The sequence below is a fragment of the Saprolegnia diclina genome (genome assembly GCF_000281045.1).
Source record: "Saprolegnia diclina VS20 unplaced genomic scaffold supercont1.4, whole genome shotgun sequence".
NCBI classification, from domain to species: domain Eukaryota; phylum Oomycota; class Saprolegniomycetes; order Saprolegniales; family Saprolegniaceae; genus Saprolegnia; species Saprolegnia diclina.
Genome location: NW_008246071.1, coordinates 675,861 through 700,383, shown reverse-complemented (window position 1 = coordinate 700,383; position 24,523 = coordinate 675,861). Strand labels below are relative to the sequence as shown.

Here is a 24,523-nt window from a genome sequence, read left to right as displayed (position 1 = left end):
ATGGGTCAAATGCATGAGCTATTGCGTGTCAAAACCGCATCGTCCGCAAACTTTAAGGGTCGATTTCTCGGGCTCTGGGCCTCAAACGTCAGTCCCACGGGGCGTCTCGTACTCCCCAAAGTGCCCTCTATATGTATGCCAACTGTGGCCGACACTTGAAAAAACTTGCAATCGAGCGTCCGAGGCGCCTCCATCCACCGACCGCGCAATGGCTCGCTTTTCGTCGCATCTGATAGGTCGGAAAATGCATGCTATTTGGCCAATGAAATTGAATTGTCGTGGCCTTGATCGCGCCAGGACACAAAAAGCCTGGCAGCAAGAAGGCTCCCCAACGCCCCGCGTCCCGAGCTATTACCCCCATGAGAGAATTCACCCTCGATATTTGTCTAGGTCGAGATTAGAATGATCACACACTACTACATCAAAGCGATACCCGTCGCCGCAAGCGCTTCCCCCGATGGCCCTGTCCTGCCTTTGATGTGACGACAGCTAGAATGGTACCGGTAATGGCCGTGAACTTGTGCGATCGCAAGCATATCAGAGGCTACAAAACCGTGGAGCTCAGATTCCAAGTCGGTCATGCCGGCATGCATCTAGACTGGATTCGTGGAGCATCATGTCTGGTCCTTCATGGACACGTACGCGAAAACGGCAAGTTCAAGAAATATCCTCCTTTTTACATCCGCACACACACGGCAGTAACGCGTGCTGTCCACACGACGCTCAAGGCTTTTGACAGCGATCTTCCTCACAAACGACGCAACATTGATCAAAGGACAGCTAAAATCATTCTTCAATTCTGCACGGCATGTTTGGCTTTTTTCCACGGGACTTTGTACGCAAATGCGAGGAATCGATGTGGCCAAAAGGCGTCTGATGTCATGTTCCTCGCCAAATCAATCGTTGGGTACCTGTATCCGGATGCCAACAAATTTATTTCCAAAATATTTTAAAACGCGCAGTGGACAGCCTGGCCAACGACACTCGTGGCGTTGGCGTCGTGGCCAATATAATAATACAACGTCAAAGTCATAAAATACCAAGCAAAATTATAAGAAAAAGAAACTAGCGTAATTTAATTGTGAAAATCGAAAATCGACAGTCAAACACCTACGCATGTCGCAGATTCGGGCCAGCGCATTCGGATTCGCATTTGTCAAGCCGTGGCATGAGCGACAACAACAGCCAGCTCGACCTCGCCGCCCGCCTCCGGGCGCTGCGCGAGGGTGGCACCGAGCCAGCCCCTGCGCCGGCACCGACGCCCTACATGCAGTCGCCGCCACCGCGAACGCGGCCCACGCCGCTGTACACGCAAGAGTCGCTCGAGTTTGGCGGGACGTATGCGACTGGCAGCCCTGTCGGCGCCGAGGCCGACGGCTCGTACACGCAGGTGCCTGTGTGGAAAGACTCGAAGGAAAAGACGTACGGCTACCTCGACGACGAGCCGGCACCGCAGCCCCAGACGCTCCTTAACAAGGCCAACAGCCTCGTGCAGCGCCAAGTCTCCAACAAGTCGCTTCGGCGCCAGCACACGGCCGCGTTTCGCCCGCTTCCCAACACTGTCGAAGAGCTTCTCGATGGCACGCCGACGTACGAAGGCGCATTCCGACTCGTGCAACTCGCTGTGCAAATGGAGCAGGACGGCGACCCGGAGGCCGCGATCAACTTGTACGCGGACGCTGGCGCGACTCTTGTCGAGGTCGGACGCAAGGAGGTCGACCCGCTTTTGCAAAAGGGCATCCGCCAAAAGGCCCAGGAGCTCCTCCAGCGTGCCGAAGACCTCGAGAATTGGATGAACAGCGTCGCCGAGGAGGCGCGCAAGGCCGCGCTGCCGCCGAGCCTCCGCATCGCACGCACAAACGTGCCGACCGTCGAGCAGGCGTGGGCCGGCCGACCGCCGCCCTTCCACGACGCCAACGAGTTTAAACTGATGCGCTACACGGCGGTGGCGACCAAGGACCCGATCCAGTTCTCGGACGACGGCTACGTGCTCCGCGTGCACGAGCTGCAGCGGCCGATCAAGGTCTTCATCACGATCACCATGTACAACGAAGAAGGCTCCGAGATCAAGGGCACCCTCACGGGCCTCGCAAAAGGCCTCGCGTACATGTGCAAGGAGTACGGCGACGACTTTTGGCAGCAAGTCGCGGTCGCCATCGTGTCGGACGGCCGGACCAAAGCGTCCAAGACGTGCCTCGAGTACCTCAAGGCCGTTGGTGCGTTTGACGAGGAGATCATGACGGTCACGTCGCTCGGCGTTGACGTCCAAATGCACCTCTTTGAGTCGACGCTCCAGCTCGTTGAGAACCAGAACTTCGAGGCCTTTTACCCGCCATTGCAAGTGATTTACGCGCTCAAGGAGAACAATGGCGGGAAGCTCAACTCGCATCTCTGGTTCTTCAACGCGTTCTCGGAGCAGCTCAACCCCAAGTACACGGTGCTCGTCGACGTCGGCACGATTCCGGCCGAGACCTCGGTCTTTCGCTTGATCCGGAGCATGGAGCGCAACGCGCAGATTGGCGGTGTCGCCGGCGAGATTGCAGTCGAAGCCCCCAACTTCTTCAACCCGGTGATTGCGGCGCAGCACTTCGAGTACAAGATCTCCAACATCATGGACAAGTCCCTCGAGTCGGTGTTTGGCTTTATCTCGGTGCTGCCCGGCGCGTTCTCGGCGTACCGCTACGAGGCCATTCGCGCCGTCAAGGGCGTCGGGCCGTTGCCCGAGTACTTCAAGAGCCTCACGTCGACGACAAAGGAGCTCGGACCGTTCCAGGGCAACATGTACCTCGCGGAAGACCGCATCTTGTGCTTTGAGCTTCTCGCGCGCAAGCAGCGGCGCTGGACGATGCACTACGTCAAGGACGCGATCGCGCGCACGGACGTGCCCGAGACGCTCGTCGACCTCATCAAGCAGCGCCGGCGCTGGCTCAACGGGTCCTTCTTCGCTGGGCTCTTTGCGATCGGGCACTTTGGCCGCGTCTGGAGCATGAGCAGCCACTCGTTTGGCCGCAAGCTCGTGTTTTCATTCCAGTTTGTCTACCTCGCGCTCCAGAACCTGCTCTCATGGTTCCTGCTCAGCAACCTCTTTCTCACGTTCTACTTTGTCTTGACGCTGGCCTTTACCGAGTCGGCGCCCGCGCTGCTGCAGACGATGCTCACCGTCTACCTCGCAATCATTGGCGGCCTCATCGTCTTTGCGCTTGGCAACAAGCCCGAGCCGCGCACGGCCAGCTTCTACCTCTTTAGCTGCCTCTACATGGGCATTATCATGCTGCTCGTGACCGGGATCTCGATCTACGGCTTGATCGGGAAGGGCTCGAGCGCCGTGAAGGACCCGCGCAACATCACGGGGATGTTCTCCAACTGCACGGTCAGCGACGTCGAGCTTGCGGGCGGTGTCATCACATCGCTTGGGCTCATCTTCCTCTCGGCCTTTGTCCACGGCGAGTTTGGCATCCTCCTCAGCTTTGTGCAGTACTTCTTCATGCTTCCGACGTTCGTCGTACGTCCATCTTCATCTCGTGGCACGAGCGCTCATGCAACCTTGTGTAGAACGTACTGGGTATCTATGCGTACAGCAACCTCCACGATCTGAGCTGGGGCACGAAAGGCCTCGAGTCGGGGGGTGGCCACGGGCCGGCCAAAGCCGGCGGCGGCAACGTCAAGGACGTCGTCGAGCAGCAAAAGAAGGTGGAGGCGGCGCGGCAAGCGGCGGCCAAGGAGAAGGAAGAGGTCGACAACAGCTTCCGCGCGTTCCGGTCGACCTTGCTCCTCTCGTGGCTCACGACCAATGGCATTTGGCTCTACGTGGTCACCGACTACATGTCGAGCGGGTGCTACCTCAAGGGCCTCAGCTATATCGTCGGCTTCTTCAACGTCGTGCGCTTCGTCGGCTGCGTCGTGTTTGTCATCCTGCGCATGTTCCGGCGGTTTGGCTGCAGCTCGCGTGCGTCCCGCGACAACTACCACGACGCGCTCCCAGCCGAGTGGCAGACGCACTACAACGTGACCAACCGAACCGACGGCCGCGTCGTGCTGCCGCCCAAGCATGCGGCGTCCATGGACCCGTCCACGCCCCATGGTGGCGTCTACCAGCAAGTGTAAATGCGTTTTTTATTTGACCTCTTTGGTTTATTGCATCGGCGTGCGTTATATCGCTGGGTTAAACGTGAATAACGCGATTGCGATATCAACCTCGCGGTGGCAAGATCGAGATGGTGCGCGTGTGGGTAGCGACCGCAGCAATGACGACGCTGGTGGGTGCTGCCGTTGCCTGGGCCTACGAGCAACGCGCCGCGGCTCTTCGCGAGGACGAGGCGCGGGCGAAGGACGCGGCCATCGTCGTCGTCGACATTGGCAGCTCGTCCGTCCGTGCCAGCGCCTACGTGTGCGTTCGCGGCGCATGGATCGCCGTCGACGGCTCGCTCTGCCAAGAGGCTCGAGGTGCCATTGGCGCCGATGGCACGGCCGATATGGGAAGCATCCAGGCTTCCGTGGTGAGTTGTTTTGCCGACGTCTTCTCGACCAGCTCACACGACGACCACAGGAGCGCGTTCTGGACGGTACGATCGGCTGGCTGACGACCCAGCGCGCATATGTGGTCAAGGCCGTTGGCTTTTCTGCGTTTGGCATGTCGCTCGTGGGCGTCGATGCGGCCGGCGCGCCCGTCACACCTGTCTACACATACGCTGGGCAGTGCGCAGACGAGGCCAATGAGCTCCGCGACGCGCTGGCCAAGGCGGGTCTCCTAGCAGAGGTAGGACTTGCTCTTCTTCTATCGTTTGCATCGTGTCGAGTAGGTGTACAACCAAACCGGCACGCCGATGCACCCCGCGTACGCCGCCCCGACGCTGCTCCGGCACAATCGGCGCCAGCCGCCGTCGCCTGTCCATGCGTGGCAGTCGATGGTCGGTGTACTACTTCGAGCATGGACCACCGCCTCCGATGTCCTTCCCATGAGCTACTCGGAGGCGTCGTGGACGGGCCTCTTGGACTTTCGAAGCGCTGCGTGGCACGCGAAGCTCCTCGCCATGACGCACACACCAGCGTCGACCATGCCTCCGACGCAGGTTTGCTCCCATGTACGATGCCCCGCTTTGTATTTGCAATGCAGGACCCGTCGGTGCCCGTGGACGCGCATCTCAACCTCACGTACGCACGCCGGTGGCCGCTGCTTCGGGAGGCGACCTTTTACCTCGCCTTTGGTGATGGCGCTGTTGCCAACATTGGTTCCAAGTGCACCGACCCGAGGTACTCGTAGCACTAGGCGTCGTCGTTGTTGCATGAAGGATGCTAGTCGCATCTGTCTCACGATCGGTACGAGCGCGGCGATGCGGGTCCTAGTCACGATCGCTGCCCTCGGCAAGGTGCCGAGAGGGCTCTGGTGCTACCGCGTCAATGCGACCCATGTTCTGCTCGGCGGCGCGCTCACGGACGGCGGATCTCTCTACGCATGGGCCAAGAAGACGCTTGCGCTGCCCAACGGTACACACATTACTTCCTATCGTGTCCTTACGCATCGCTAGATGCTGCAGCCGCGCTCGAAGCCATGGCGCCGGGTGCCCACGGGCTCACATTGCTTCCGTTCTTGCATGGTACGAGGTGATCGTGGTATGTTGCGTGCCACCAGCAGTAGGCGAGCGCGCTCCAGGCTGGCACGCCAAGGCGTCGTGCACGATCAGCGGGATTACCGCCGCCACGAGCTCGGTGGACATTCTCCGCGCGTCGCTCGAGTCGGTGGCGCTGCGCTTGGCGGCCATTTACGCGCTGCTTGGTAGCGACATACCTCTCTACCAAAACACTCACTCGACGTAGCACCTCAAGCGAGCTCGGACGCGGTCCTCGTCGCAAGCGGCACCGCCCTCACATCGTCGCGTCTCTGGCGCCAAATGATTGGTGCGTTTACGAGTTGCTATGCTTTGCTAAGTCGAATTGTTCTAGCGGATGCGATCGGACGCCAGGTCGTGCTGGAGACCGATGCGGTCGAGACGACGTCTCGGGGCGTGGCCATGGCGCTGGGCTCGTACTTGGGCCTCTCGGCATCGCTCGACCAGGCACAACCCCTCTCGTCGGCGCTGCTGTCGGCGGATCCGTCGCACCACGCCCATGCAGCTTACTTGGGCGCGCGAGAGAAGCAAGAGGCACTGTATCATACACTGTATGCTTAAGGTGCTTACTATGGCGCGAGCGCATCTTCGATGATGCCACGCATTTCTTGCAAATGAATCTCGTACTGGCCCGTGGCTGGGGACGCCGTCGGGGGCCGCCCAACGTACGACACGCTTCGTTGCTACACAGAGAGCGGCATCAGTATGGACGAGCTATTCGAGCGCGCACGTACGTCGCCAAGGTGCCGCATGACAGTCGTGACGCGCGGCTGGCAGTACGTCCACGCCCCCATGTTCTTGGGCTCTTCCTACACCATGCGATCCTGACGACCGCTCGATTCTGCGTCGTCTTTACCTGGACCCAAACGACTTGGGCGTCCGGGTACTGCTGCACGTGGTGCGCGAGATCCGCAAACGGGAATGGCACGAGCTGCTCGACGCGCGCCGTGGCGATGTTGGTGATGTTGCGTGCGCGCATGGCTTGGACGAGGGGGTAGTAGATCTTGCCGCTGCAGAGCACGAGACGACGAATCTAAGGTGGGCATCGGAGCATGGCGTGCGCTTCTTATGTCGATCGGAGTACCTTGGTATCGTCGTCCATACGGCGCAAGTCGTCGGCGTGGGGCCCGAGCACGCGCTGGAAGCTTGTGCCTTGGTCAAAGTTGTTCAAGTCGGACGTGCACGGGCGGTGGTGCAAGAGCGATTTCGGGGTAAACATGACGAGCGGCTTGCGGTACCTAATGATGTCATACGGTGATATCCTAGGATATGGAAACGTGGTGCGTACGGCGCGCGGACTTGGCGGCGAAGGGCATGAAAGTACTGCGCGGGTGTCGTCGGCATGGCCACGTGGATGTTGGCGCCCACGTCGTTGGCCTCGGACTGGAACACGTCCGCATCTTCATTGACTTGCTGGAGGAACCGCTCGACGCGGGCGCTGCTGTGCTCTGGGCCTTGGCCTTCGTAGCCGTGGGGCAAATTGAGAATAAGACCGGACCGCCGATGCCACTTTTGCTCGCCGCAAACGAGAAACGTATCGATGATCGTCTGGGCGCCATTGGCAAAGTCTCCAAACTGCGCCTCCCAGATGGTCAGCGACGCCGGACTACTCCACGGGGTACTATCTTGCTGCGTATAGAGGAGACGTACCTCTGGAGACTGTAGCCATACTCGAAGCCAAGGACGCCTTCTTCGCTGAGCGGACTGTTGCACACCTGAATGCGAGGAGTCACAGCGTCCGGCGGTGTGTACGAGGCCACCTTGGCCGCCAAGACGTCCACCGAAAGCTCTATCTCATTTCTTATGGGTGGGTTGAGACACTGCGTCATCGATTACCATTGAGCGGTGTGTAGGTCACGTTCCGCATGGAGAGGGCTTCAAACTGGTCGTACAAAACTGCGTGGCGCTAACACCTCGCCTTGTCAGCGCCAATGGCAGAGGCAAGCGAGATTGTACTTGGTTGAATGTACCGCGCTCGCAATCTTGACCACTAAGGCGCACGTGAACGCCCTCGGCGAGGAGCGACCCGAACGCCAACGCTTCGGCCGTCGCCCAGTCGACACGGGCGCCTGTCTCGACCGCACGTAGGCGGTTGTTCATGATGGCTTCCACCTACGACTTCGACGTGATTGGTGTCGCACGAACACGCAAATATACCTTTTTGTGGGCGGTAAAGCCCGGCGGCAGTCGGAAAATCTGGGCGCCAACTTCTTCCAGCAGTTTGCGGTCGACGCCCGTGTCGACAAAGCCAGCTCGGAGCGCGTCGTTAGGGTCGTCCACGCGGCGTGCGTGGCCATCGCCCATGTTGTCCCACGGCGACGGACACGATTTCGAGTGCTCGAGCTCGGCCGCGAGCTCGACCTCGATCGCGTTGGCCAACGACGCCTTGTCGGAAGGCGTCAAGTGCCCGTCCTTGAGAAGCTGCTTGCAGTAGAGGTTGATCACGGTCGGGTGCTGGTTGATGCGATGATACATGACGGGGGCCGTGATCTCGGGCGAGTCCTATTCACAAAGTTGATTGGGAGATGGATGTATCTCCAGTACCTGCTCGTTGTGGCCATGGCGGCGATAACACACGAGATCGACGACCACGTCGCACTTGAACTTTTGCCGGTACTCGACCGCCATTTTCATCACCTTGACCACCGCTTCGGGGTCGTCGCCATTGACGTGGAAGATCGGACTGCGCGAGATTTTGGCGACATCGCTACGCGCAATCTTCGCATGCAGCGTGTTCAGCGAGGAAGGTACCTGCAATAAACGGCCGAGTCGGCTTGCTTGGGCAGAGTCGTAAAGCCAATCTGGTTGTTGATGATGACGTGGACCGTGCCGCCAGTCTTGAAATCCTCGAGCGCGCTGAAGCCAAAGGCCTCACTACATGCATACCGGTATATACCACGCACGCGCCACACGAGTGTACCGGACCGAGCCCTGGAACATGGAGGCGTCGCCGTGCAGCAGTAGCGGCATCACGCGAGAGCCGTTCGCGTCAGAAAGCTGGTCCTGGCACGCCCGCGTCTCCCCCAATACGACCGAGTTGACCTACGGCAACGCAGCATAACGACGCGTGGTTGGCGATGCATGTCTACAGCTTCCAAGTGCGATGGGTTGGCGGCCAATTTCACCTAGTCCCAAGGTGACGGGAAAGCGGCATTTGGCACCAATCCGGACCTCCATGGTCTTGCCATTGCGCATCGTCAAGTGCGAGACCGTGCCCAAGTGGTACCGGACGTCGTCCGAATTGTTGGGGTACTCTGGCTCGTCTGGCAAGTACGGCTGAAACTGCGACATGATCGCATGGAGGGGACGCTGCAAGACGTTGGCGAGCACGTTGAGGCGTCCTACATGCTTCGCTTGAGAATATGCCGTAACGACGGACACTGTACCGCGGTGGGCCATCCCCATGTGCACAGAGTCGACGCCAGCATCGCTCGCGCTCTCGAGGAGCTCCTTCAGCCCCGGGATGATGCTCTCGCCGCCTTCGATCGAGAAGCGCTTGGCGCCCGAAAAGCTACGCAGGGATCGAAACAGAGTCTACTACAGAATCTGTACCGCCGGCCAAGAAACTTTTCGAAAAGCTCGGCGCGCAGCATGTGCTGGAAGATCGCCGTCTTTTCCGTCGGCGAAAACTCAAAATCCTGCACGGAGAGGTCGAGTCGTTCCGCGAACACAAGGGCGACGCACCTTGTACTTGGTGAGGCTCTGTCGGATCCAGAGGGCGGCGTCGCGGTTGCGCAGGTGCTGGTACTCGGTGGCAATGTGCCCGCAATACAAGCCCCGGAGCTCGTCCACGATCTGTTGGGTGCTAGCATGAGACGTGTACTTTCCATAGCGCCGTACGTTGCGGAGCGTTGCGATCGGGCCAATCGAGAGGTCGTCGCCAATGAAGAACTCGCGGTCCAGGTCCGCCTCCGAGAAGCCTAGAATGGTGCCGTCGAGCGTCGAGAAGCGAAAAGGGCTGGCGTACCATGCGCCGTGAGCTCGAGGTTCTTGCCGTGCGCGAGCGAGTTGAGGTTAAAGTCGTCAAAGTACGGCTTCTCGACCCAGCGACTGCCCCAGTTCCACTTTTGCAGCTCGGGCATCTTCTCGCCTACGCCATACAAATGTTTCGCCATGAGCTACTACGTGCATTCTTGGACGGACTGTTTTCGAGCGGGTCAATGTGCGCGACAAAGTGGCCATACTGCTTGAACGTGCGGATCAAGATGAGCACGCGCCGGGTCTCTTCCTGCGACCGAATCGCCGACGCGCTCATCTTTTGCACGCGCCACGGCGTGTCGCCGCTGGTACCTTGGACGTCGCCGTTGTCGCTGCCAGCACCGTACCCGCGCCATGCGGCCGAGGCCCACCGGCCATGCGCCTTGCGCGCGTCCGTCGCTCGAGGAAGGAGCCGCCACATTTTTGCCTTCTGCCACCGCTGGATACGCTCAATTGCAACTCAATTTATAAAAAAGCACGTGGCTTCAAGCTGTGACCCATATCAGAAATTGCAAAATCAAAAAAATAGTACCGCGCAGTCAATTGAGTCCGAGGACAACCGGATACGCTCGGTATCGTATCCGGAACGAAACGCGACAAGCGTGAAGAGTCGCGGGGACTTTCAAGGATCCGACGAGCATGCCAAGCCCGATCAAGGTAGACGATGCGCGATCCTGCTTGCGCCGAGGGCAATGGACGCATGCATGTAGCGCGGTCGGAAGACCTTGGCGCCGTCGACGAGCCCCGTGAAGCCCAAGCCTGTGGACGAAAAGGCCGGCGGCGTCGTCTTCCTCGATCCGATCCCGACGCCCGATGAGAGCATACGGCTGCGCACGTCGACGCACATTACGGGCCCGCACATGGCAGTCGACATGCCACCAGGTACATGCTCTCATCTTCGTTCTCATGAGCCATAACGATATCCTGCACAGCGTACGCGGTCGGCCTCAGCATTGGCATGTCCACGACCGTGCCCATCGTGCGCAAGCAGCGTGGCGACATTGAGCCCAAGGTGTTCCTACCGCACGAGCGCACGGCCGATCGGCCTCCTCGCCAAGTCGAAGTCGAGCGGTACTCGACGATCCTCATGCTCTTGCTCTTGCTCATGCTTCGATCTTTAGAAAGCGGCGCCTCTTCGAGTCGGCCAACGTCGGCAAACTGATCGAAGAAAAGCTATCCGAGCTCTTTGGCAGTCGCGAGTACCAGGACGTCATCAACGACACGAGCGGGGTCGCCATGCAGCTCATCGAGGCGCTACCACTGCACCTCTTTGATGACAAGTCGTTTGAAGAGCGCGAACCCGAGGTGCGAGACCCTCGACCACCGACCGACCTCTTGAGAATGGCGTCGTAGGACTGGATTGCTTGCGGCAAGAGAAAGGACGGAACCGTCGCGATCCCGGTGACGGCGCTCTACGGCCGGCCTGGTTTGCCCGGCCTCTGGAACGAGGGCCACGTGATTGCGTACTCGGCCGAGCGCGACCTCTTCACGGTTCGTTTCGGCCAGGACGAGATGCCTCTGCATCGGTGCGACATTTGCTTCAAGGTACTAGGCGCGAAGGCAGAGAGGATACAACGCAGCTTTTTTCTAGGCCGAGGACCCCGAAGGCTTTGTGAACCGCGTCCATGCTGCGCACTTGGCGCGCCTCTACGCGCAGTCGGCGATCCGCAAGAACATTTACATCGACTGCATGCCGTCGGACGACCTCCACAAGCTCGGGACGGAAAATGTCAACAAGATTATCAAGCTCGCGACGAGCGTCTTCCAGGCTAAGAGCGTCGTTCCGCCCGACACGACCAAGATCGTTGCCGAAGTGCACACCGACTACCTCCGCACCATGTGCCGCATCATCTTTGAGCACCAGCAAGCGAGCGGACGTGGCACCAACTTTTTCCTGTGCGCGCCGCCCGATGAGTCGCACGTGATCGATACGACCAAGCACCGCGTGATTGCGCCGCCCATCGACTACGCCGACCAGTTTATCGGGTTTTCGTTCCAGACGTTTCTAACGTCGCCCGAGGTTGAATTCACAGGATACTACTATGTGACCTATCCTTTGGATATGCATAGACGCTAGCGGCGGCCGTCAAGGTCAACGAAGAGTGCTACCGTCTATTGTGCGTCGATATCTTTAGCCTCAAAACGACCCGCAGCCTCAAACTCGAAGTACACGAGTGCCATGCAACCCAGGCTCCGAATGGATATGTAGGAGTTTCAGCAGCGCCAAAACACCCAAGAGCGCGCCATGTACAAGCTGCTGCACGAAGACTGGCCCAACAAGATCACGCACGCGATCAAGACGTCCCTCGCGCACGTTGGGAAGGGCTGGTACAACCTCCAAGAAACGCGCCGGGACACGTACGAGTTCAGCAAGCTCCGATCGTTCCTGCACCGCGTCAACCTCGTCATGAAGGTTGTCGACGACGTGCATACTCATACCAGCTCAAGTGCGCGATAGGACACACTGCGCTTCCTGGCCGAGCAGTCGCTTGCCTCGTATTGCATCTTTATGGCCAAGGCGGCCGAAGCCAGCGTCAAAGTCGTCGATGCGAAAACGACCGTCTTGTCGTACCCTGACATTGAGAAGCGCCGCGGTACAGACCTCGCTCCACATGTATACAATAACATCTTTGCTTGTAGCTGCCGAGAACATTGGGCCTGCGAAATTCGAGTTTCTTTGCCGCCAGCGCCAGCTCCAGAACCCACCGGCGCTCTTTGCGCTCACGCTGAGCGTTGCGTCCGAGCTTATAGTGATCAACCAGCACGAGATCGACGAGGCCCAAGCCAAGATTGACGAGTGGGTGCACGAGCAAGAGGTCAAGCGCGCCAAGCAGCTCGAAGAAGACCCGGACAACGACAACAGTGCGTCGATCGGCGATGTAGTTAAGGTTTTACCGTGCACCTAGAGCGTGACGACGAACCGTGTCCGTTCGAGCCCGTCCCGGCCAAAATGGGCCACAACTTTGGCTACAACACACCGATCCCTGCGTTCTCGCAGCTCGTGCTCGACGTCTTCAACAAGTCGATCGACACGTGCAAGGACATCAAGCAGGTACGAATATATATTTCTCCGGCACCGTGAATGCACCGTGCAGGTCGAGCAATTGGTGATGGACAAGCTTTTCTGGAGCAGTCATCCTTCGATTCCGTACGTCAACGCCAACGAACCGTGGGTGCAAGCGCTGCGAGACGACGTCGCCAAGCTCATCGAAAAGAGCGAAGTGCCCCTGCGCGCATACCTCAAGCAATATGACCGGTATCAACGAAAATGGTCGTCGATCAGCTCCATAAATCCATGTAGCTACATTGCGTTCATGAACCTCGACGAGGATCACTACTTGGACATCTTCCGCGCGCAGGACCCGCCCAACTTGCAAGAGCTCAGCGACCGGATCAAGCAGCACGCCCAAGACGCACTTGACATTGAAGACGCGATTCCAGCCATGAACATTGAGCTTGGTATGTACACGGTGAGCTGCGCTGCGATGCGGGCGCAGCTGGCCGAGAAGCACCGGCGCCTCGCCAAGAAGCTCCTCGACTGCCAGCTTGTCAAGTGCACGACGCTGGCCAAGGACCTCCACAGCAAGTTTGAGCCAATCAACCGCCAGCTGCAAAAGATACCGACCGACATTGAACAACTCACCGAGATGAAGCAGTACATTGACAGCATCAGTGCACAGCTAGCGCCATTGCTTGCCTCGTCCCAGCAGCTCATCAAGTACCGCGCGGTACGCGTTGTGGATGGAGGTCGACATCGACGCGACCGACCTGCTGTGTAGCTCCTCGACTCGTTCCAGTACCGGATGGAGAAGGACGACTTTGTGGCGATTTGGCGAGTCAGGCTCGGTCCCAACCACATTTACGACCAAGTGCACAAGATGAACAACATCCTCGCCATGCAAAACGAGCAGTTTCTCGGCGAGATGCGGGACCAGCAGGTGGAGTTTACAGAGTCATTGCGCATTCTACACCAAGAAGTCGACGGCTTCAAGCAGTACACGGACCTCGCCCGCGTCGAGCAAGTCTTCAAGTACGTTTGTATCGGACTTGGCTTCTATCAGCGTATCGCTTTATAGATACGTGGTGAATATTGAGCAAAAGATCATCAAGGCCGACGAAGACGCGCGGCTCTTCAACTCGCGCGAAGGGCTCTTTGGCCAGGAGATGACCGACTACGAAGAGATTAGCCGCATCCGGCGCGACTTTGAGCCGTACGCGACGCTTTGGAAGACGGCCAACAACTGGCTCAAGGACCACAAAAAGTGGATGGAAGGCGCGTTCCTTGACATCAACGGCGAAGAGTTTGAGCAATTCGTCGAGACCAACTGGGCCAATATCATCAAGGCGACCAAATTCTTTGAGAAGGCCAACATCAAGGGCTGCTTGGACATTGCCAACCACATTCGGAGCGAGATTGCAGCCTTCCGGCCGCACGTCCCGCTGGTCATGGCCCTGCGCAACCCGGGCATCCAAGACCGGCATTGGAACCTTATGAATGGCGAGACGCACATGAGCTTTCGTCCCGACCGCGGCATGAAGCTGAGCTACGTTCTCGGGCTCGGGCTTGACAAGCACATTGAGGCGATCACCAAGATCTGCGAGACGGCCGGGAAGGAGTACCAGATCGAGAAGGCGCTCAACGCGATGGAAGAGCAGTGGAAGCAAGTGAGCTTGTCGATCGTCGACTACCGCGAGACAGGCACGTTTGTTCTCAAAGCCGTCGATGAAGTCCAAGCGATTCTCGACGAGCAAATCACGACGACGCAAGCGATGCAGTTTTCCGCGTTCAAAAAGCCATTTGAAGACCGCATCAACAAGTGGGAAAAGTGTCTCAGTACGGTCTCGGACGTGCTCGAAGAGTGGATGGCGGTGCAGCGCGCGTGGCTGTATCTGCAGCCGATCTTTGACAGCCCCGACATCAACAAGCAGCTGCCGATGGAAGGCAAGCGGTTCGCGACCGTCGATAAGAACTGGCGCCAAACGCTCGCGGCCGCCAAAGCCAAGCCGAGCGTCATCAACTTTTGCAACAACGACAAACTCCTCGACCGGTTCCAAGAGAGCAACAAGTTTCTCGAGCAAGTCCAGAAAGGGCTCAGCGATTTCCTCGAAACGAAGCGGTCGGCGTTCTCGCGCTTCTACTTTCTCTCAAACGAAGAGCTCTTGTCGATTCTGTCCGAGTCCAAAGATGTCAAGCTCGTGCAGCCGCATTTGAAAAAGTGCTTTGAGGGCGTTGTCAAGGTCGAGTTCCAAGACGACCTTACCATCACGTCGATGATCTCGGCCGAGGGCGAGACCGTCGCGATGGCGACCCCCGTCAACCCCAACGGCAAGAATGTCGAGCACTGGATGACCGAGGTCGAAGACATGATGCGCGTTTCGATCCGGGCCGTCATGTTCAAGGCCATCCAAGACTACACCCAGGTCTCTCGTGTCAAGTGGATCCAAAAGTGGCCCGGCATGTGCGTCCTCAACGGCTCTCAGTTCCACTGGACGCGCGAGATGGAAGAAAACATGGCGGCGGACGGCGCCAACGGCGTTCAAAAGATGATGGAGCGCCAGCTCGCGCAACTGGCCGACATGGTGCAAATGGTATGTAGCCTTTCCTTTTGTGCCGCAACATAAATGTGGTGTGTAGGTGCGCGGGCACCTCGACAAGCTGGCTCGCATCAGTGTCGGCGCTCTCACCGTCATTGACGTCCACGCCCGCGATGTCACAATGCGCCTCGTGCATAGCAAAGTGAGCACGAAAGACGACTTTATGTGGTCGAGCCAGCTCCGATACTACTGGAACGACGATTTGTTTGCAGAGATGGTACGTGCACGTTTGTAATACGAGTGCTAAGTACTATGCATAGGTCTCGGCGCGACGGCCGTACGGCTACGAGTACCTCGGCAACTCGTTCCGACTCGTGATCACGCCGCTCACGGACAAGTGCTACATGACGCTCATGGCTGCGCTGCAGATGATTCTCGGCGGTGCCCCCGCGGGCCCCGCTGGCACGGGCAAAACCGAGACGACCAAAGATCTCGCAAAGGCGCTCGCCAAGCAGTGTGTTGTCTTCAACTGCTCGGACGGTCTCGACTATATCGCCATGGGCAAGTTTTTCAAGGTTGGTGGATGGATATGCCTCTGACATGTGCGACGACAAGCATAGGGTCTTGCCTCCTGCGGTGCATGGGCTTGCTTCGATGAGTTCAACCGCATCAACATTGAAGTACTCAGTGTCATTGGCCAGCAAGTCACGACGCTTCAGGTATTTTGTGTACTTTTTCAAAAACCAAGTCGAAATTTGCGTCGTGTAGCTCGCGATCCGAGCGAATGAGAAACGGATTGTGTTTGAAGGCTCGGACATTGCCGTGAGCCCGCAGTTTGGCGTCTTTATCACGATGAACCCGGGGTACGCGGGGCGGTCGGACCTTCCCGACTCGCTCGCCGCGCTCTTCCGCCCCGTGGCCATGATGGTGCCCGACTACGCCATGATTGGCGAAATCATGTTTTTTGCCTACGGCTATGAAAAAGCCAAAGAGTGCGGTGCTAAAATGGTCACAACGTTCAAGGTACTACCGTTTACAGTACTTGTTTGGTTATTTATTCTACCTAGCTCTGCTCGGAGCAATTGTCGTCGCAGTCACACTACGATTACGGCATGCGTGCTGTGAAAACCGTCATTACGGCCGCCGGCAACCTCAAGCGCGCGGACCCCGACATGGACGAAGAAGTCCTCTTGCTCCGCGCGCTTCAGGACGTCAACTTGCCAAAGTTCCTCTCGTTTGACATTCCGCTCTTTAACGGCATCATCAGTGACCTCTTTCCCGGCAAATCACGGCCGCAGCTCAACCTTGGCGCGCTCAGTCGCGTCTCCAAGCTCGTGATCCAGCGGCTCAAGCTCCAGCCGCACCCGTTCTTCCTCATGAAGGTCGTCCAGCTCTACGAAACGCTTTGCGTCCGGCACGGCCTCATGGTTGTTGGTGCCACGGGTGGCGGCAAGTCGTGCAACCTCAAAGTGCTCTGCGACACGCTCACGGAGCTCAAGAAGCTCGGCGAGAACGGCTTTGCGTACGAAGAAGTCGTCATCTACCAGCTCAACCCAAAGTCCATTACGATGGGCCAGCTCTACGGCGAGTTTGACGCAAGCACGCACGAGTGGCAAGACGGCATTTTGTCGACGCTGTACCGAGCGGCTGCCTCCAGCACCAACGCCGACCGCAAGTGGGTCATCTTTGACGGCCCCGTCGATGCCATCTGGATCGAAAATATGAACACGGTCCTTGACGACAACAAGAAGTTGTGCTTGAGCTCGGGCGAGATCATCCAAATGTCCCAAGAGATGACCATGATGTTTGAAGTCGAGGATCTCTCGGTCGCGTCACCTGCGACGGTGAGTCGCACTGGCATGGTGTACATGGAGCCTGCCTCTTTGGGTTTTGACCCGCTCACGACCAGCTGGTACGAGCCTCGCTTTGTATCAAACGAAGTGTCATTGGGTCTGTGTAGGCTCGAGAACCTCCATCCTGACTTCAAACCCGACTTTAAGCGCGATCTGCAGTGGCTCTTTGACTGTCTCATGCGCCCAGCGCTAACGTTTGTGACGCAGCACGTGAAGGAATGGCTGCCGCAGATCCCCAACAACCTCGTGAGCTCGCTCTTGCGGCTCCTCAACTGCTTCTTCTCGGTTGTCGCGGCCGAAGAAAAGAAGGAGACGCGCCTCGAGCACGTGATGTACTTTACAAACCACTGCTCGGAGCTCTTTGTGTTTTGCCTCATCTGGAGCATTGGTGCGACGGGCAATGACGCCGGTCGCATCAAGTTTGACGCGTACCTCCGTGAAGAGCTCTTGAGTCACCCGGGCATGAAGAAGCCGCTGCCGTCGGCAGGTTTGGTCTACGACTATGCGCTAGACCGAGCCACCGAGTCGTGGAAGCTCTGGCTGGACACGATACCCAAGTACGTTGTGCCGGCCGAGTCGAGCTTCTCGGAGCTGGTTGTGCCGACGAGCGACAGCGTCCGGTCGACGTTCCTCATGCAGCTCGCCTTGACCCAAGGCGTCCACATGCTCATCGTGGGCCCCACGGGCACGGGCAAGACCATCAACGTCAACCAATTTTTGGAAAAGGTCGACAGCGACAAGTTTGTGCCACTCAAGCTCACGTTCTCGGCCCAAACGAGCGCCAACCAGACGCAGGACTTTCTCGACGGCAAAATGGAGAAGCGGCGCAAAGGCGTGTACGGCCCGACCGCGGGAAAGCGCTTCATCGTGCACATTGACGATCTCAACATGCCCAAGCAGGAAGAGTACTTTGCGCAGCCGCCAATTGAGATCCTCCGGCAGTGGTTTGACCAAGGCGGGTGGTACGACCGGAAGCTCCTCGTGTTTCGCAACATTGTCGACGTGGTGTTTGTGGCGTCCATGGGCCCGCCGGGGGGTGGCCGTAACCCGATCACTCCGCGCTTCATTCGCCACTTCAACATTATCGGGTACACGGAAATGTCGGACGACAGCAAGCGCCAAGTGTTTGCAACGATCGTTGCGAGCTTTTTGAGCAAGTTCTCGGAGGACCTCAAGCCCCCGGAAGTGGGCCTCGCGCTGGTTTCGAGCTCGATCTACATTTACAACATTGTGATTCAAGAGCTTTTGCCGACTCCGTCCAAGGCGCATTATACCTTCAACTTGCGCGACTTGGCCAAAATCTTCCAGGGCCTCCTCATGGGCGACAACAAGCGCATTACGAAACTCGACCAGCTCCTCCGGCTCTGGGTGCACGAGAACATGCGCGTCTTCGAAGATCGCTTCACGACGCTCGCTGACCACCAGTGGTTTACAGACCAGCTCCAAACGCAGATTGCACTCAACTTTGGCCCGCGCTTGGGGCTCCCCGACGTGCTCAAGGTCGAGTGCGCGACGACAATGTACCGGCAATTGACCGTAACCATAGGATCCGAGTGCGATGGAAGAGAGCAAAACGCAAGGCTGGCGCCTCGTCGTGCCCCAACCCAACTTGCTCTTTGGCGATTATATGATTCCCGGCGCCGACCCGAAAATCTACGAGGAGATTAGCGACATGGAGAAGCTCGTGGCGCAAGTGGAGGAGTACCTCAACGACTACAACGCCGAGTCCAACGCACCGATGAACCTCGTCATGTTTATGAATGCGATCGAGCACGTTTCCCGCATCGCGCGCGTACGTTGACTACAGATTGCGGTCCACTCACACAACAATATTAGGTCATTCGACAGCCACAGGGAAATGCCCTCTTGCTGGGTGTCGGCGGCAGCGGGCGACAGAGTCTCACGCGTCTCGCCGCCTTTATGGCCGAGTACGGCTGCAGCCAGATCGAGATCTCCAAGGGCTACTCGGTGGCCGACTGGCGCGACGACCTAAAAAAGTGTCTGATGAAAGCCGGCGTCGACGAAAAGCCGACCGTCTTCTTGTTTTCAGATGTTCAAATCGTGCACGATATCATGCTCGAGGACATCAACAACATCCTCAACACGGGCGACGTGCCCAATTTGTATGCGCCCGAAGACATTGACGCGATCACGAACCACTGCCGCGGCATGTGCATCAAGAAGCGGATCCCTGCGACCAAGCTCAACATCTTTGGCCAGTACGTGACGCTCGTGCGTCAGAATTTGCACATGGTGCTCTGCATGAGCCCGCTCGGCAGTGCCTTCCGCGACCGCATCCGCATGTTTCCGTCGCTCGTCAACTGCTGTACAATCGACTGGTTCAGCGAGTGGCCCGCCCAAGCGCTGCAGTCGGTTGCGATGAACGCGCTCACGGTCGTCGACCTCAAGCTCGGCGACAGCGTCCTGCCCGTCGTCAACGTCTTTCAGGTACGCAGTGATTGCACAATGTTGATGGCGTGTTACTTGGACAAGTAGAGCATGCACCAAACTGTCGAGCACGAGTCGGCCAATTACTTTCAAAAGCTGCGCCGGTACAACTACGTGACGCCGACATCGTACCTCGAGCTCCTCTTTACGTTCAAGAATGTTCTGCAAACCAAGCGCGAAGAAGTGTCCATGATGATCAGTACACGACTCTCTCGATCGCAAGACGATTCATCCTGGGTTTAGGTCGCCTTCAGAACGGCGTCGACAAGATCATTGCGACCAAAGAGCAAGTCGCCGGCATGCAAGAGCAGCTCGTGGCGCTCAAGCCGCAGCTCGAGAAGACACAAATCGAGGTTGAGGCCATGATGATCAAGATCACTGAAGACAAGAAGGATGCCGACGAGACCAAGGCGGTCGTTGAGAAGGGTACGACTTCAAACGACTCTCAAAACTCAAAACTCAAACACACATGTTTTAGAGGAAGAGGGCGCCAACAAGAAGGCGGCCGACACCAAGGCCATTGCCGACGACGCACAGCGCGACTTGGACGAAGCGCTGCCGGCCCTTGAAGCCGCGACGGCGTGCTTGAACAAGCTCAAAAAGTCGGACATTGACGAAGTCAAGGCGATGAAGAACCCGCCGCACGGTGTCCGGTTGACGATGGAAGCAGCGTGCATCATCTTTGGCATCAAGCCGACGCTCAAGACGGATCCGGACAAACCGGGCCAAAAGATCAAGGACTACTGGGAGAGTGCGCAAAAGACGATCCTCGGCAACGCAAAGAAGCTCCTCGAAGACATGGTCAAGTTTGACAAGGACAACATTGGCGAGAAGATCATCCAGCAAATCGATCCGTACATGGAGATGGAAGAGTTTTTACCTGCATCGGTGCGCAAGGCGTCCGTGGTACGCGTAAACGGTATTCGACTGAGCTCCACGGGTACTCGGTAGGCCTGCGAAGCCATTTGCATGTGGGTGCGCGCCATGCACACGTACAACAAGATCGCCAAAATGGTCGAGCCAAAGAAACTGGCGCTCGCAACTGCGCAGTCGGAGCTCGATGTGACCATGCGCGTCCTCGCCGACGCCAAGGGCCGGTTAGAGGCGGTCGTCAATCGCCTCCAAGAGCTCGAGGCAGGGTACAACGCCGCCGTCGACAAGAAAGACCAGCTCATCCAAGACGTTCGGCAGTGTGAAATTCGACTCGGTACGTCCTCGTGTACATTGTCATGGGGTCATAGCCCGGCACGGTAGAGTCGGCGCTCAAGCTCATTGCGCTTCTCGGCGGCGAAGAAGCGCGCTGGACGATCACGATTTCGCAGCTCAACATGGATTTTCGCAACCTCGTGGGCGACGTCGTCATCTCGTCCGGCACGATCAGCTACCTTGGGTGCTTTACGAGCGAGTTTCGAGACATTTGCATTGCGTCGTGGTACAACGCCCTCGACAAGCAGGTCGTGCCGCACACGCGCAACTGCAACATCATTACGACGCTCGCCGACCCGGTCAAAGTCCGAGGCTGGCAGATTGCGGGTCTTCCGTCCGACAACCTCTCGGTGCAAAATGGCATCATCATGGCGCGCGCGCGTCGGTGGCCACTGCTCATCGACCCGCAGGGCCAAGCCAACCGGTTCATCAAGTCGCTGGGGCGCGATACGTCTGAGAACGGCATTGACGTGGTCAAGAGCTCGGACAAGAACTTTATCAAGGCGCTCGAGAACGGCGTCCGGTTTGGCAAGTGGATTCTTTTGGAAAACGTGACGGAGTTTCTCGATGCGGCGCTGGAAACGGTGCTGCTCCAAACCAAGTTCAAGCAAGGCGGCCAGCTCATGATGAAGATTGGCGACTCGACGATCCCGTACAACATGGCGTTCAAGTTTTTCATGACGACAAAGCTGCCCAACCCGCACTACCCTCCGGAAACGTGCGTCAAGGTGTGCCTCCTCAACTTTACCATCACGCCGTTTGGCTTGGAGGAGCAAGCGCTCGGTGTTGTCGTCCAAGAAGAGATGCCCGAGCTCGCCGAGAAGAAGAACAACCTCGTCATCTCGAATGCCAAGATGAAGGCCGAGCTCCTCGACATTGAAAACAAAATCTTGTACATGCTCGCCAACTCGCAGGGCAACATCCTCGACGACACGGACCTCATCGACATGCTCGGCAAGGCCAAAGTGACGTCCGAAGACATTAACGAAAAGATGGCCGAGGCCGAAATCACCGAAAAGACCATCGACGAGACGCGCGAGTTGTATCGCGGCGTCGCCAACCGCGCGTCACTGCTCTTTTTCTGCATTGCAGACCTCGCGATCGTCGACCCGATGTACCAGTACTCGCTCACGTGGTTTGTCGAGCTCTTTGTCAAGGTATAGCTATCGATCAAAGTATCGACATGTCAACTTTCTCTGTAGAGCATCCGCGCGGCCGAGCCGAGCGACGTGCTGGCGACGCGGCTTTTGAACCTCATGGACTCAACGACGTACTCGCTCTACAAGAACATTTGCCGGTCGCTCTTTGAAGAGCACAAGCTCCTGTTTTCGTTTCTCTTGACGATCAAGCTGCTCCAAGGCCGCGACGAGATTGACGCGCTGGAGTGGCGCTTCCTCATTTCGGGCTCGACGCCGACAAAAGATACAGACAGCCGCAACCCGAGCTCCGACTGGATCGAAGACCGGGCGTGGTCCGAGTTTTGCTGCCTCACGACGCTTCCAAAGTTCGAGTCGCTCATCGCGTGCCTCGTTGAAGAGACGGACGCGTGGCGGCGCATTTTTGATGCTGTCGACCCGCACCTCGCGCGCCTCCCGAGCCACTTTCCGTTCACACTCAATACGTTCCAGAAGCTCTGCGTCCTCCGCTGCATCCGCCCCGATCGCATGATGGAGGCAATCCAGCTATTTGTCGCCGAGCAGCTCGGCCAGCGCTTCATTGAGCCGCCGACGTTCGACTTGCCAGGTTCATTTGCGGACGCGAGTGTCACGACGCCGCTCATTTTTATCCTCTCGACGGGCTCGGACCCGGCCAAAGACCTTCTCCAGTTTGCCGACGTGATGAAGATGGGCCGCAAGTTCAACTCGATCTCGCTCGGGCAAGGCCAAGGCGTCATTGCCACCAAGATGATTGAAGATGCGATCTCGAGTGGCAAGTGGGTGCTGCTGCAGAACTGCCACCTCGCGATTTCGTGGATGCCGTCCCTCGAGCGCATCTGTGAGGAGCTCAACCCCGAGACAACGCACCGCGACTTTCGACTCTGGCTCACGTCGCGCCCGAGTGCTTCGTTTCCGACATCCGTGCTCCAGAACGGCGTCAAAATGACCAAGGAACCACCAAAGGGCATTCGCGCCAACTTGAAAAACTCGTACATCAAGATGACCGACGAGATGCTCGATGCGACGAGCAAGCCGGAGAAGTACCGGAAGCTGCTCTTTGGCCTCGCCTTCTTCCACGCGGTCGTGATTGAGCGCAAGCGGTTCGGGCCACTGGGGTGGAATATCCCATATGCGTTTAACGACACGGACTATGACATTTCCCGGGCGCAGCTCGAAATGTTTTTGGATTTTTACGAAGTTGTGCCGTACCGCGTCCTTTGCGTCATGACGTCCGTCGTCAACTATGGCGGACGCGTCACGGACGACAAGGACATGCGCACGATCGACGTGATCCTCGAGGGCTTTTTCAACGACAAGATATTGCTCGACAACTACGCCTTCTCGGCCAGCGGCACGTACAAGTCGATCGCGGTCTCGAACCCGCAAGCACCGAGCGCGACGCTCAACCACTACCTCTCGTACATTGACGGTCTCCCGCTCAACCCGGACCCTGAAGTGTTTGGCATGCATGAAAACGCCAACATTACGTGCGCGATGGCCGAGACGTTCAACAACTTTGACATTGTTCTGAGTCTCCAGCCGCGCATGAGCTCGGGGGCTGGCCAGAGCCAAGAGATGATCATCGAGCTCCAAGCCAAAGACATCGAGTCCAAGCTCCCGCCGCTCTTCGACATTGAATTCATCAGCGTCCGGTACCCCGTCATGTACGAGGAGTCGATGAACACGGTCCTGGTCCAAGAAGCGCAGCGCTACAACAACCTGCTTCACGTCATGAAGACGTCGTTGCCGCTGCTTCAGCGGGCGCTCAAAGGGCTCGTCGTCATGTCAGCCGAGCTCGAGACCATGTCGACGTGCATCTTCAACCAAAAGGTACGCGGTATAAACTTGATTGGCGTGCAATACGACAGTGCGATAGGTGCCACCTCTCTGGGAGCGCAAGGCGTACCCGTCGCTCAAAGCACTCAACCCTTGGGTCGACGAGCTCCTCGAGCGGCTCAAGTTTGTGACTAATTGGGTCGCTGATGGCATCCCGCCCGTGCTGTGGATGTCGGGGTTCTTCTTTCCACAAGGATTCCTCACGGGCATTCTGCAAAACCACGCGCGTGGCTTCAACATTCCGATCGACACGCTGTCGTGGGACTTCATCATGCACCCGGAACCCGTCGACAAGATCATCGTCAAGCCCGTGCAAGGCGGCTGCTACACGTACGGGCTCTTCATCGAAGGCGCGCGGTGGGACTACCAGCGCAAGTCGCTCGTGGACCCCAACCCGAAGGAATTATTCTCCAAGATGCCGGTGCGCAACTAAACTGTATGAGATGTGGAGAAGACGCGGCGTAGGTGATCCACTTGATGCCGATCCGGAGCCGACAAGCGCCGCAGAGTGGCATTTACCGCTGCCCGGTCTACAAGATTCTGACACGAACCGGGACGCTTTCGACAACGGGCCACTCGACCAACTTTGTCATGTGGATCGAGATCCCGTCGGATAAGGACACGATCTGGCGCAACTCGCTCGTGTCCGAGACCAACCTTCAGGTACCGACTCTTGCCACACCCAACCTTTCATGGCGTTTAGGTGCAATTCGCCGACCAAGATTATTGGATCAAGGCGGGTGTTGCGTGCTTTCTCTCGCTGCGTTACTAAGATCGTATTGTACATACGTCACGGTTTATTCAACCATGGCCACCGCAAGCATTGCGGAAGGAGCACAGTGCCGTGTGGGGGGCATGAACATGCTCATCGGCGTACACTCGAACCATACCTTGCTAGAACCCA

At 57.9% G+C, this 24,523-nt stretch overlaps 4 protein-coding genes across 4 annotated transcripts; 3 read left to right on the top strand and 1 right to left on the bottom strand.

Annotated features, from left to right (window-relative positions):
• Positions 1-1,168: 1,168 nt before the first annotated feature.
• SDRG_01956 (hypothetical protein) lies at positions 1,169-4,104 on the top strand (the record flags this gene model as incomplete). The annotated part of the gene is made up of 2 exons (XM_008607513.1): positions 1,169-3,502; positions 3,553-4,104. The coding sequence occupies 2 exons, from the start codon at positions 1,169-1,171 to the stop codon at positions 4,102-4,104; spliced, it is 2,886 nt and encodes a 961-aa protein (XP_008605735.1).
• A 140-nt stretch (positions 4,105-4,244) lies between these two features.
• SDRG_01955 (hypothetical protein) lies at positions 4,245-6,167 on the top strand (the record flags this gene model as incomplete). The annotated part of the gene is made up of 9 exons (XM_008607512.1): positions 4,245-4,496; positions 4,547-4,756; positions 4,800-5,069; positions 5,114-5,250; positions 5,297-5,484; positions 5,526-5,594; positions 5,636-5,773; positions 5,815-5,895; positions 5,941-6,167. 9 exons carry the CDS (start codon positions 4,245-4,247, stop codon positions 6,165-6,167), a joined length of 1,572 nt encoding a protein of 523 aa, XP_008605734.1.
• On the bottom strand, positions 6,142-10,017 carry SDRG_01954 (oxoglutarate dehydrogenase (succinyl-transferring), E1 component). Its single transcript, XM_008607511.1, has 20 exons — positions 9,750-10,017; positions 9,574-9,696; positions 9,447-9,526; positions 9,291-9,401; positions 9,159-9,244; positions 8,993-9,117; positions 8,778-8,947; positions 8,696-8,731; positions 8,527-8,648; positions 8,358-8,480; positions 8,151-8,313; positions 7,764-8,108; positions 7,563-7,718; positions 7,443-7,512; positions 7,257-7,395; positions 6,895-7,212; positions 6,691-6,844; positions 6,463-6,639; positions 6,341-6,415; positions 6,142-6,289 (listed from the first exon to the last, which is right to left on the bottom strand). Exons 1-20 carry the CDS (start codon positions 10,003-10,005, stop codon positions 6,176-6,178), a joined length of 2,943 nt encoding a protein of 980 aa, XP_008605733.1. The 5' UTR covers positions 10,006-10,017; the 3' UTR covers positions 6,142-6,175.
• Positions 10,018-10,207: 190 nt separating this feature from the next.
• SDRG_01953 (hypothetical protein) lies at positions 10,208-24,391 on the top strand (the record flags this gene model as incomplete). Its single annotated transcript, XM_008607510.1, has 32 exons — positions 10,208-10,241; positions 10,295-10,466; positions 10,517-10,655; positions 10,706-10,889; positions 10,938-11,129; positions 11,176-11,604; positions 11,655-11,750; positions 11,794-11,997; positions 12,043-12,178; positions 12,225-12,446; positions 12,491-12,636; positions 12,680-12,840; positions 12,886-13,312; positions 13,364-13,614; positions 13,661-15,173; positions 15,220-15,396; positions 15,440-15,694; positions 15,740-15,838; positions 15,888-16,142; positions 16,187-17,031; positions 17,080-18,472; positions 18,519-18,764; positions 18,809-19,420; positions 19,469-19,619; positions 19,664-19,846; positions 19,899-20,326; positions 20,372-20,627; positions 20,675-21,783; positions 21,829-23,613; positions 23,660-24,040; positions 24,085-24,282; positions 24,323-24,391. Exons 1-32 carry the CDS (start codon positions 10,224-10,226, stop codon positions 24,389-24,391), a joined length of 12,732 nt encoding a protein of 4,243 aa, XP_008605732.1. The 5' UTR covers positions 10,208-10,223.
• Positions 24,392-24,523: the final 132 nt, after the last annotated feature.